The 13642-nt window shown below is 48.4% G+C and overlaps 2 protein-coding genes across 2 annotated transcripts; one reads left to right on the top strand and one right to left on the bottom strand.

Moving 5' to 3' along the window:
• Positions 1-224: 224 nt before the first annotated feature.
• loxl5a (lysyl oxidase-like 5a) lies at positions 225-11875 on the top strand (the record flags this gene model as incomplete). The annotated part of the gene is made up of 6 exons (XM_080730328.1): positions 225-1323; positions 1469-1577; positions 2298-2435; positions 3467-3623; positions 11472-11567; positions 11756-11875. 6 exons carry the CDS (start codon positions 225-227, stop codon positions 11873-11875), a joined length of 1719 nt encoding a protein of 572 aa, XP_080586454.1.
• Positions 6833-7618, bottom strand: LOC308301811 (proteasome subunit alpha type-1-like; the record flags this gene model as incomplete). Its single annotated transcript, XM_080745915.1, has 1 exon — positions 6833-7618. The coding sequence occupies one exon, from the start codon at positions 7616-7618 to the stop codon at positions 6833-6835; it is 786 nt and encodes a 261-aa protein (XP_080602041.1).
• Positions 11876-13642: the final 1767 nt, after the last annotated feature.

The following is a 13642-nucleotide window of genomic DNA, read 5'->3' as shown; positions in this document are numbered from 1 at the left end:
GACAGTCTGTGCATGCGTGGACAAACATTACCAACACCTTGACGTCTCAACCCAAATATTCACCGTGGCGACGCTGCGTGACGGAATCAAGAGTGTGTCCAAAACGCCACCTGAAACATCACCCATATTTTCCAAGAAGTGTCAAAATCAAACAGTAGGCCTACGCGCAGCCAGGACGCAGCTAATGTCTCAATGTCGGGGAGACACCAAGACGTTTATTAGACATGGAGAAGCCAGCTTTATTAGCGTCCATTTACCTTCTCCTAATTCTGGCACATTTTGGCACCGGACAACACCATCACGCACGCGAACGCATTGGACCGTGGAGACAGAGGATCCAGTGGGAGAACAACGGCCGGGTGCATCATTTACTGAGCACGGGGACTGAGTACCGCGCACCTGTCCAAGCCAAAGGCCATCCGCAGGTCTTCTTGTCAACTAAAAGGAGAATCAACCGACAGCCAGCTGCTGTAGGTCTGCTGAGCAGGACCTCCAGGACCCGAGCTGTAGGAGAGGAGCAGAGACCCGGGGCTCCAGCACGCCGTCAACTGGACGCCTCGTTCCTCGGTGCTGATGCTGGCCAGTATTTGCTCGCCACGACGGGCGCACGGACTCGGAGTCAGCCTCAAGTTCCGCGCATGGCGCCCACGAGAACCACTGTAGTTATCACTGCCACTGCATACCCTGGAGCGCACCGTTCTCCCCACCAACCCTCATCTAACAACAGCACCGCTCACACCATTCAGGAGTTCTCTGGCAGCGGGGTGCCGAGAGGAGGACGGAGCCCCGCTGGGGACGTCGGTCCCACGGCTCCACCGCAACATCAGGCCACTGCGCCATCGGTAGGATCACCAGACTTTACGCACGGTCGGAGATCACCAGACTTTACGCACGGCCGGGACTCCCGTCTGCGGACAGAGCGCCTCGAAACAACGGCTCAGCCTGCCGCCACGGCTCGGTGGGTCGGTAATGCAAGGGACCCCGGTGCCATTCGACGCATTCACCAGCCTCCTCCCGGGCCCAGTTTAGGGGACATCACTCGGGGTGTTCACAGAGCCCATTCTTTGACCAGACCCATACCGCCGTCAAACGTCTCCCCCGTATCCAATAATAACGCCGTGGAGAGCGATTTCCCAGCTCGCCCACCCCACGAACCAGCATGGACGGCGGAGGGGCCAATAAACGACGATAGCCGCGACGCACAGATCAATAATCACAGGAACTCTGTTTTTTATAACGTGTACCCACCAGGCGGCAGGAACAGGGCACCTGCTGCGCGCAATCCACCCGGAACGGGCTATGGCACCAGGCTCTTTCACAATGGTATGGCAGAGTGGAAGATTTAACTTGGAAAGATATCAGTCTTTAACATTAGAAATTGGAATATTCTCATGTTTTAGTGCAGTAGCCTAAGCCTACAGTTCTTCTGAGTCTAAACAATAGTGGATCCATTGTGTTCTGACTTCAGGTCTCCCAGATCTGGTTCCTGATCCTTATTACATCCAAGCCTCATCTTACATCCAGAGGGTGCAGATGTATGCCCTGCGCTGTGCTGCTGAGGAGAGTTGTCTGTCCAGGTAACTCCATGGGGCTATAATGTTATACTGCAATACTTTCACTTTTGTGATCTATTTTGTTACAATAAGTGTTAAAAAGCTTTATTTTTATTGCTTCGTCGTTGCTATAAAGTGTTTGTTCAATAACATGGGTCTCCCTTTTTTCAGCTCTTTAGTAAACAGAATATAAATGACAGGTTGTGACACTATACTATTTAAATTGATATCATATTTTTCTCTCCTGATTAGATTGACAACGCACCTGATGCATTTTTAGTTTACTGAAGAGAGAGAGTTGTGGAGACAGGGATACTCCTGTTACTGAACAAACACTATATGACTACAGAATAGAGCTTTATCTTTATGTTATATGTTATATGTTTATGTAAAATAATGAATTAGCCTACTTACAGCAACTTTACAGCAAACTAAAGTTTTCAAATGATTGTACTGGAGGAAAAAGTACAACATTTGCCTCTGAGATGTAGTGGAAGTACTGAAAATACTCCAGTAAAGTAAAAGTACCTCAAAATCATACTCAAGTACAGTACTTTAGTAAATGTAGCCTAGCCTACTTAGTTACTAGCCTCTCTGCCAAAGCTGAAGCAAAACCACTTATAATATGTTTCAGAAGAGAGAGAGAGAGAGAGAGAGAGGTAGGCCTACACTGAGAGTTAAATTATCGCTCTGGACGTGAAAGTGTAGATTCAGCTGTTATTTGTCCCCTCTTGTCTCTTGAAGGTCTGCGTACCATCACAGTGTGGGCGACCTGGACTACAGGGTTCTGCTCCGCTTCCCTCAGAGGGTCAAGAACCAGGGAACAGCTGACTTCCTGCCCGTGAAACCCAGACATGAGTGGGAATGGCACAGCTGTCATCAGTGAGTTCAGACACCACTACACTACTACAGCCTGTCATAGGGGTGGGGGGTTATGCTGATAATTATCGTTGAGACGATACAATGTCTCCACGATATGCCTTTTCAGAGGTATCGTATATATCGTGATACAATTGAGGGAGCCTTGTAAAATAAATCCTGTTTAATTGTTAAAGAGATTCATTGCAGAATTCAATTTAAACCTGCATTTTGGTCTAAATCGGTAGTTCTCAAACTTTAAAATGTCAAGGTCTCCACTTAACTCTGACAGTATACTTGGTTTCATTTGTATAGATACATATAGTTACATACTTGTAAAGTTCAATTTAGACCTCCCAAAAGGAACCCAGAGAGTCTAGTTTTTGTCAAGTAACTTGAAAAATATCCATAAAAACCAACTTGAAAAAAGAATTGTGATAAAATCGTGTATCGTGATACAGCTTGGGAAAATATCGTGATATTGTATTTTTCCATATCGCCCACCCCTAGCCTGTATAATCACCTGTATGCATGCTATGAATGTCTTGCAATGAATTGATATGGTGCACAGGGGCAGCATATGGAGAGTACTTGTGAATAGTTCTTAGTGTTTCTTTTAACCTGTGGGGGGCAGTGGCTCAGGGGTAGAGAAAAAGTCAGTAGGACACAGAGGGTTCCCGAAGGGTTCCCAGTTCGATCCTGGGCTCCCCCAGAGTTAGTGTCGAAGAGTCTTTGAGAAAGACTCTGAACCCCTAGTTGCTCCCGGTGAGCAGGTTGGTGCCTTGCATGGTTTCCTCTGCCATCGGTGTATGAATGTGTGTGTGCATGAGTGAATGTAATGCACAATCTCTGTAAAGCGCCTTGGATAAAGGCGCTATATAAAATATTATAAATGCACCATTTACCATTTTACCTGCACAGGGTACCAGAGTTGAGTTGCCATGTCAAGACAAATACTGTACTGTATATGTACACATAAGTGTTCATTTAACTTAAAGTGTACAAATGGGACCATAAGGGTTCATTTCTGACCACTAGTCTCTCTCTCACCTCAGACACTACCACAGCATGGAGGCCTTCAGTAACTATGACCTGCTGGATAGCCTTAGCGGCAGGAAGGTGGCAGAGGGGCACAAAGCCAGCTTCTGTCTGGAAGACACTTCCTGTGACCCTGGGGTCCGACGGCGATTTGCATGCACTACTCACACACAGGTTGGTCTGCCTGATGCCTGCTCATATCTCCGCATCAGTATGACATCACACCACATGTGTACACAAACCTTTGTGTACGTTGCTGTGGCAACAGTCTGTTGTTGCTGGTCTGTTAGTGTACGTTAGCAACCACCTTAGCAACCATGGTTTTACCCTAGCAACCAACTGTTTACCCTAGCAACCAACTGTTTACCATAGCAACCATGTTTTTTTACCCTAGCAACCAACTGTTTACCATAGCAACCAGATACGCAGAGCAGGGATCTCCATATATGGGCATAAACAGGTGACATCACACTGATGTCAGATACTCAGAGCAGGGATTTTTCCATAATATATGGGCATAAAAGGGATTCTGTTAGGGATCTCCATATATGGGCATAAAAGGGATTCTGTTAGGGATCTCCATATATGGGCATACAAGGGATTCTGTTAGGGATCTCCATATATGGGCATACAAGGGATTCTGTTAGGGATCTCCAATGGGCATAAAAGGGATTCTGTTAGGGATCTCCATATATGGGCATAAAAGGGATTCTGTTAGGGATCTCCATATATGGGCATAAAAGGGATTCTGTTAGCTGTTAGTGATCTCCATATATGGGTATAAAAGGGATGCTGTTAGGGATCTCCATATATGGGCATAAAAGGGATTCTGTTAGGGATCTCCATATATGGGCATGAAAGGGATTCTGTTAGGGATCTCCATATATGGGCATAAAAGGGATTGTATCCCAGATGATGCCCTGTTAGGAGATCCACACTAACAGAATCCATATATGGTCCTACCGACAGCTGCTATAAGCCAACCCTGGCGATAAGGTCTGAGTCGAAGAAATGCTTCTTTCCGGGCAAGAATTGCCCCTTTATTGCGACCGTCAGGGAGCAGTTTACTATGAAAACCTCCACCGGCCGTCCGTCCGTCCGTCCGTCCGTCCGTCCGTCACACGTCACACCTTTGCCCTGCTCATATCTCCGCATCAGTATGACATCACACCACATGTGTACACAAACCTTTGTGTACGTTGCTGTGGCAACAGTCTGTTGTTGCTGGTCTGTTAGTGTACGTTAGCAACCACCTTAGCAACCATGGTTTTACCCTAGCAACCAACTGTTTACCCTAGCAACCAACTGTTTACCATAGCAACCATGTTTTTTTACCCTAGCAACCAACTGTTTACCATAGCAACCAGATACGCAGAGCAGGGATCTCCATATATGGGCATAAACAGGTGACATCACACTGATGTCAGATACTCAGAGCAGGGATTTTTCCATAATATATGGGCATAAAAGGGATTCTGTTAGGGATCTCCATATATGGGCATAAAAGGGATTCTGTTAGGGATCTCCATATATGGGCATACAAGGGATTCTGTTAGGGATCTCCATATATGGGCATACAAGGGATTCTGTTAGGGATCTCCAATGGGCATAAAAGGGATTCTGTTAGGGATCTCCATATATGGGCATAAAAGGGATTCTGTTAGGGATCTCCATATATGGGCATAAAAGGGATTCTGTTAGCTGTTAGTGATCTCCATATATGGGTATAAAAGGGATGCTGTTAGGGATCTCCATATATGGGCATAAAAGGGATTCTGTTAGGGATCTCCATATATGGGCATGAAAGGGATTCTGTTAGGGATCTCCATATATGGGCATAAAAGGGATTGTATCCCAGATGATGCCCTGTTAGGAGATCCACACTAACAGAATCCATATATGGTCCTACCGACAGCTGCTATAAGCCAACCCTGGCGATAAGGTCTGAGTCGAAGAAATGCTTCTTTCCGGGCAAGAATTGCCCCTTTATTGCGACCGTCAGGGAGCAGTTTACTATGAAAACCTCCACCGGCCGTCCGTCCGTCCGTCCGTCCGTCCGTCCGTCACACGTCACACCTTTGCCCTGCTCATATCTCCGCATCAGTATGACATCACACCACATGTGTACACAAACCTTTGTGTACGTTGCTGTGGCAACAGTCTGTTGTTGCTGGTCTGTTAGTGTACGTTAGCAACCACCTTAGCAAGCAACCAACTGTTTACCCTAGCAACCAACTGTTTACCATAGCAACCATGTTTTTTTACCCTAGCAACCAACTGTTTACCATAGGAACCAGATACGCAGAGCAGGGATCTCCATATATGGGCATAAACAGGTGACATCACACTGATGTCAGATACTCAGAGCAGGGATTTCTCCATAATATATGGGCATAAAAGGGATTCTGTTAGGGATCTCCATATATGGGCATAAAAGGGATTCTGTTAGGGATCTCCATATATGGGCATACAAGGGATTCTGTTAGGGATCTCCATATATGGGCATAAAAGGGATTCTGTTAGGGATCTCCATATATGGGCATAAAAGGGATTCTGTTAGGGATCTCCATATATGGGCATAAAAGGGATTCTGTTAGGGATCTCCATATATGGGCATAAAAGGGATTCTGTTAGGGATCTCCATATATGGGCATAAAAGGGATTCTGTTAGCTGTTAGTGATCTCCATATATGGGCATAAAAGGGATAGGTTACACTGTATGACCTTAAAGAGGCGGTGCCATAGTTTTGTACTTTTTCTGGTTTTCATGTGTCTATGAGGTTGACAGTACTTCATTAGACCCCCTGGTGTGGTTGTTATGAGCAATTAAGTCCCTTTGTATTTTGGGTTGTGGGTCAAAAGTGCGATCCAAAAACAGTGAATAAATGACATCATGTAATCATCCCCTCCCCTTTTACCATTCATCCAACACTGTCGGTGTGGCTAACTCCAGCTGGGTCACCACCCACCTGACATCCAGGCATACTTAATGAACTGGTGGGTGTGACCACATAAAAACCAAAATTTAACTCTTTCTGTACACTTTTTTGGAAAAAATCTTCCTCCTAGTATAATCACAATACCTGATAATCATGTTTTAGGGTTGGAAAAATCATTGCACTGCATCTCTAAGCATGGAGTGGAGTGAAAGTTTTTGCCAGACCCATGAAATGGGTAGGCCTACATAAGCAAATGTCGGTCTGTCCCTTTTCTATATAAAGGGTATATATGATGATGACATGATGATGACATGCCTACAAAAGGCATGATGTCATAAATGATGATGACAGACAGGGGGTCTGGCACAACCAGGTTGACCTGGTCTAGTTCTGACTGGTGATGGTGAGGGCTGTGACACTTTTAGAACATCCAAGTCAGCCAACTCAGCCTTCCATTGGCTCATCAGGCCTCTCTGCAGCAGGCTCCTCCTCTTGGGCCACCCGTCTCTGTGGTCTTTCCTCGAGTCCATCGAGGAACGGGGCGACATCGTCATCGTCGTAGATTGTGAACTCCATGTCTTTGCCGACGATCCCAATGGACACATTCTTTGTGGTGAGATCTTGCTGAGCGGGCAGGGTCTCTCTTAGAGCGCGGAGGCCGTGTTGCACGAGGTCATTCAGATTACAGTCAAGGAAGGTGTCCATGTGTCTCTCCAAGTAGGTCCGCGCAGACTGGGAGCGCGCACCGATGGACATGGCCTTGCAATCGAAGAAGTTGGCAGAGGGGCATGTCTGGAAAATGTGTGGACCCATATCATCGTAGCCGGCAATGAGCAGCCCCACGCCATAAGGCCTTCTTCCATACCTCTGTGTCGGTACTTGGGTCTTGCTTCCGACAACCGAGACCAGGCGGGACACGTGAAGCGGCTGGTCGAACACGTACCTGGAGTCAAGGCACTCTTGGCGCATGAAGTTGCAGAGAAGCCTTGCGTCAGCGGTGAGACCAGCGATGGAGATGCCCACGTGGTTATCCACGTGGAGGATCTTCTTCTGGTGAGCGGCCAACTCGGACTGAGCTCTCTTCAGTGCAACAAGGACTGCATGAGTGCGAGATTTCAGACCCACCGTCGCGGATCCTTGCTTCACTGCTTCCATTGCATACTCGATCTGATGGATGCGCCCCTGGGGGCTCCAGATTGTGACGTCGTTGTCATACTGGTTGCGGAACATTATTTTCGATTTATTAGAAACCGGCTATATGTAAGACTGAACGTTGATGGGAATGCGACTGCTTTTATACCCGCAGTGGTTGAGTCATTCTTGGTGATGTCATGATGACAAGTCAGTTATATCCAATATAGAATCTGCATATATGGGCATATCCATATATGGACATCTCCATATATGGGCATCTCCAAATATAGACATCTCCAGCGTCACACATGGGCATCCAAGGCTTGATGAGGTCAGCGTCAAGATGGGTCTCTCCACATATGGATAACCCTTCTGCCTCCTCCTCTCTCCGTCAAATGCGTGGGATAACGTCCTTACGGCGCTTTGTGTACTTGCCGCGGTAGAAATTGTACTTGCATGTGAAAGTCCTGAAGGACATGGATTCTGTTTCCTCGTCGTTGGGTCGCTGTAAGTAAATTTCCCAGCGTGACAGTTTCAAGCTGCCCTCCTCCACGTTCCATTCCTTTGTGCCTCTGAGGCTGGCGATCTGGAAGGAGCGGGAGCATTTGAAGGCAGGTAAGGCAAGAAGGTGGTGGGCCACCTCCTGGGCAGTGTAGTCACGATCCCCCACAGAGCTGACTAGGGCCTTGGCAAATGCGTCACCGGATGTAGCATTGTCACGATTCTGCAACTTGTCGGTAACTTCTTGGAGTGTGGCAGATGAGGGCTCGTGCTTTGTGCAGTACTTGGTAAGGTACTGGACCATGGCATGGCGACTTGTGACAGGTTTAATGTCCATGTTGGCGCGCCAGCACTGGTAGGCATCGGCCTTGATGGGGTAGGCATTCATTAGTGGATCGTTGCGTGCAGGGACATAGACAAAATCTCCGGGGGCCCTGCCTTTGTCGCTGAAGGAGGAGGTTGCAGCCAGTGGCCATGGCACCCCGGCCTTGCACTTCCATTGGCCCTGGCGTTTCTTGAGGCAGGTTTGCGTGGAGCATGTTTTGTGGCGGTTGCAGAAGTTTGCAAGGAGAGCAAGGTCGTTTGGGAGGGTGGGGTCAAATTGTTGACGGCAGGGGTGTTCAGCATTAGGTGGCAAGGGCAGGGGGGGGTTAGCAAGTTCAGGGTGTGTGGGCTCATCCTGTAGCATGGCTTGGAGCTGCTCTTGTGTCCATGAAAGAGGGTCCCAGGCGCTGCAGAAGAGGTCGTAGAACTGGAGGAGGATTTGCTGGTCTGCCCGGCGGGCAGGGTCGTTGATCACGGCCTGGACGTCTTCAAAGGGGCATACGCCAGGCTTGAGCCAAATGACCCCATGGGCGTGAATGGAGCCGCGTCCTTGCCATTCGAAGATAATCCAATGCTCCTCCACCAGCATGCCGTCTTTTCCAATTGTGTCCATGTACGCTTGCAGGCGTTGGACGAACCACTCATCCACCAAGGCAGGGTTGTCATTGACACGGGGATTACGGCCACGGTCATCCACCTCGTGCTGTGGTTGCATGCCATCAGACTGCAGTAGTGTCTGTTGGAGCAGGTTCCACTGCACGTCAGCTGAACTCCAAGTCTTGAAGAAATGGGGAAGGCCCTTGGCGTCCATCATGTCCAGTAGTTCCGCGCGGCGTGCACGTTTCCAGGCGGCTGTGCCGCGCAGTTGTGAGCCAAAGTGGTATAAACGCTGACAGGTGGCGGTGTCACCAGACTGCAGAAGTTGTCGGAGCTCTTCCAGCGTCATGTTGGCCTGACCGTTGTCATGGTTGACAAAGACTTTCCCTGTCATGCGGGCCCGGCGCCTCTGCAGCATGTTGAAGACGTGGTAGCGCCATCGGGGATGCTTAGCGAAACGAGGGTCCTTCCAGCACATGAGAAATTCAGCCCAATCAGCCAAGGAGACATCGCGGATCACGCCATTTGCCCCGACGTTGCTTATGTCGGCTGCGCCAGTGGGGAATAAAGTGGGATATGTCATGGTCCATAGTCCTGCTGTGTTGTACTCAGAGGCGGGCTGCTGGGCTCGCGCTGGCCAGTCAATGGCAGTTCTGAGTTTGTCTGCCTCCCGACGCGGATCAATATCGTCAGTCAAACCAGTAACGACAGTTTCTCCCTGGTCCACCTCGCGGGATTCGTCAACCTGTGCCTGTGCGTCCACGTCTTGATCCGCATCAGCAATCTCCTCCATATCGCTGGGTACGCCATCTTGGGGTAGCAGCTGGATGAGGTCCAGGCGGATGTTAATGCTTGCATACAATGGATTGTGGGCTTGGAGCCATGTCAAGGCGGACAAGATGCGTGCACGGCGCACTCGGAAGTCCTTGTGTGTGTTGTTCTGGCCCTGCTTTCTGATGATGAGCATGCGTGTAGTACGTGGGGTCCGAGGCAGGTCATCAACGAAGGTTTGCAAGTCCTGCTGGAAGGCGATGACGTTGTTTCTGTAGCCGTACTGGCCCCCTGCGCGCAAACGACAGACGTACATGCAGGGCAAGAAGCGAGCAATGAGCATCTCCTCCAAGAAGCTGAGGCCCGAGAGCTCTGCGGGAACATTGGAATCAGGCTGCATGCCATTGGCGGCGCTCCATTTTTTGGGCTCCTGTTTGTCGCGGTGACATATGGCACAGATGTTGTGCGAGTGCATCTTGAGGCAGAGGCGTCGCCGGTGGCAGCAGGCACACTCCTTAAGTGTGAGATTGCGTTCAGCTGCGAGGAACTGTTGCTGTAGTGTGGTAACAGTTTCCTGTCGTCGAGTGGCTCGCGCCCGCATGTGTTGTTGTCTGTTCAGGCGGTGCTGCTGGGCGGAAGCTTCCGGCGTGAGATTCTTGCGTTGGCGCATGTGCTGTAATCTGTTGCTGCGGCGGAGTTGTGCAGAGGCTTCCGGCGTGAGATTCTTGCGTTGGCGCATGTGCTGTAATCTGTTGCTGCGGTGGAGTTGTGCAGAGGCTTCCGGCGTGAGATTCTTGCGTTGGCGCATGTGCTGTAATCTGTTGCTGTGGCGGAGTTGTGCAGAGGCTTCCGGCGTGAGATTCTTGCGTTGGCGCATGTGCTGTAATCTGTTGCTGTGGCGGAGTTGTGCAGAGGCTTCCGGCGTGAGATTCTTGCGTTGGCGCATGTGCTGTAATCTGTTGCTGTGGCGGAGTTGTGCAGAGGCTTCCGGCGTGAGTCTCTGGCGGTGGCGCCTCTGCCGTTCTCTGGCGTGTTGGCGAGAGCGTTTTGCAGCACTCTGGTGGGGCTCATTTTCCTCCCGGAGAGGCTGCTGCTGCGCGGAGGCGTGTCCCTCCCTGAGACGTTGGCTGTGTCGTTGCTGCCGCTCCCTGGCGAGGCAGCGGCGGCGCTGTGCGGCAGTCTGGTTGGTGTGAGTTTCCTCCTGGAGAGGCTGCTGTTGCGGGGGTGGCGTCTCCCACCCTGCGAGACGGCATGTCGTGCTGGGCGACAGTCTGGGCGACTCCAGTTTGCTCCCGAAGAGGCTGGTGCTGTGCGGAGGTGGGTGCCTCCGTGAGAGGCTGGCAATGATGCTGCTGCCGTTCTCTGGCGTGTTGGCGAGGGCGTTTTGCAGCACTCTGGTGGGGCTCATTTTCCTCCCGGAGAGGCTGCTGCTGCGCGGAGGCGTGTCCCTCCCTGAGACGTTGGCGGTGTCGTTGCTGCCGCTCCCTGGTGAGGCGGCGGCGTCGCTCGTCGTGTGTTTCCTGAAGGGTCATTTGTGTACGGTGTGATGTCATACTGATGTCAGCAGTGTGATGTCATACTGATGTCAGCAGCTATGTCTCTATATATGGAGTTATATGTTGTTCGTGTCCAAATATGGGGCGTGTGACGTGTGACCGACGGACGGACGGCCGGTGGAGGTTTTGATATTACGGTCGCAATTTATAATAATAATACATAATTGTATAACATTTGCTTGCATGTGTATTTCTGTCAGGGGCTTGGTCCGGGTTGCTATGATATATATCATGCAAACATTGACTGCCAGTGGATTGATATTACAGATGTGCCACCAGGAAACTATGTTCTCAAGGTAGGACTGTAGTTTAATTAATAATAATATACTGATAAGCTTGGTATGGAAATTTCAAAAGACCCAAAAGGCTTTCTGTTTCAAAGACACATGCTGTATGAGACAGAATAGAAGCCAGTCTCATTCTCTCTCTCCCCCTCTCTCTCTCTCTCTCTGTTGTCAATCTCTGGCTCTCATTTGGTTCCCAGGTGACAGTGAACCCCTCTCAACTCGTCCAGGAGTCAGATTTCTCCAACAACGTGGTGCGATGTGACATCAGGTACACTGGGACCTACGTTCAAGCTAGAAACTGCAGGATCACAGCGTAAGTCAGGCTGGCACAGGTGTGAAGAAGCACTTTGTAATGCGTCTCAAAAACATATTGTGTGACAGAGGCAACATATAATATAATATTGTATTCTATTTTATGTTCCACAGAAGCTAACCTGGCTGGTGAGGAACATATTCTACCTTACACCTGGCCGCATGCAGTCTATATGTTCTTCAATCTTCAGTGTAAACACTTGATCAGCACAGTGAGCAGTCTTTATTCATTTCTGGCTAATAACATACAGTATGATACTGGCTGAAACCAGGCTGAGTTATCCTAGTTGAGTTTAGCTGAGCTATCCTAATTTTAAGAATTTCGGTTATAGCATGGGGGGGGGGGGGGGGGGGGGGTTATGCCTTTATTGATAGGACAGTAGACTGACAGGAATTAGGGAGTAAGATGGGGAGTGACACGCAGCAAAGGTAGTCGGGATCTGGACTTGAACCAGCGACACTGAGCCTATGTGGTATGCGCCTGGACCAGTAGGCCAGCGGGCGCCCATTTTAGCATGTTTTAAACAATGCATGGTCACGGGGGTAGATGTACTGTAGCCGGAGACCAGGATTAATAAAGAGCCTTTTAATTGATCTACAAGTGTAGACAAAACAAAACAGTCATGAAGGAGTATTCATATCAAACATTGACGCTTTACAGTATGACTGAGTCAGTGCTTGTTATGAAAAGTGTTAGTGGTGCTCTTGTCTCAGAATGGTTAGTAACATTTGGTCTCAAATGAAGACGATACTGTGGTCATAATAGTACCATTAACCGTTACAAGGCACGCACATTTCTTTCTGTATGGTATTTAAGATTCTGTGCATTATTTTAGCCATGTACTGCTAAAGCATAATGTTCAACAGTGTGCTAACTATGTATAAATAATGTTTGTAAGTTGTACTTAATTTTATACGGTTGCATTTTATAATAAAGTTTGACATCATATTTTGGAGACCTGGATGCCATTGAAGACTAAAGCCTTTTTCATTTTCTCTCATAATGATGGGAATTAATCTCCACTGACTATAATTTGTACTAAAATGTTATACAATGATGTCATTCCACTTACACTCACAATTAACAGGCGGTCTGTGGCACATTTCGAAAATCATTTGAAATAACACTGCACATCTCAGAGAAATGCCTGAAATGGTCCCACTAAATGCATTATGACTCTCGGAAATGGAGAAGAGAGCATGATAGGGCTACACAGAGTGTTTGACATTAAGTGTGTTTTCACCAGAGTACCTAACGTTATGCTGTTTGTTTGACTTAACCCGAATGACTGGAAAACAACCTGCACTCCTGACTCCATGTGTGCACTGTAAACATTGAAACTTGGTTCCATTTGTACATTCTCAGAGCTAAATGAACACTGCCGATTTTACTGTGTAGTGTCTAGGAATTTCTGACCTGTCTTCATACTCCGTCTAAAGCCCTCCTTCTGTTTATAATAACTAATAATACGATTATTTGTACAAGAGGAGTAAATTGCCTCGTGGTCCTGAAATGTTAAACACACCATGGAGTTGAAAACATCTCCCATTTCATGAGATGTAATGCTTACATGACAAATCTTTCAGAGTCCCAGCTGCCAAGAACCTTTGACTTCAAGGACCACTAATGGACCAAATTAATTGAATTATGAATTCAGCATATTCAAAGAAATACAATTTGGTTGTTCAGGGCATCCGAGTTCAATTCAATTCGCAATGGAAATGCCAAAATAACATGAGTACGTGTGGTTGCAACACCATAGAAGCCCTCA

The sequence above is a fragment of the Nannobrachium achirus genome (assembly GCF_963921795.1).
Source record: "Nannobrachium achirus genome assembly, chromosome: 1".
In the NCBI taxonomy this organism is placed as follows: Eukaryota; Metazoa; Chordata; class Actinopteri; order Myctophiformes; family Myctophidae; genus Nannobrachium; species Nannobrachium achirus.
Note: the sequence above shows the minus strand (reverse complement) of the source record. Positions and strands in the feature narration are given on the sequence as shown.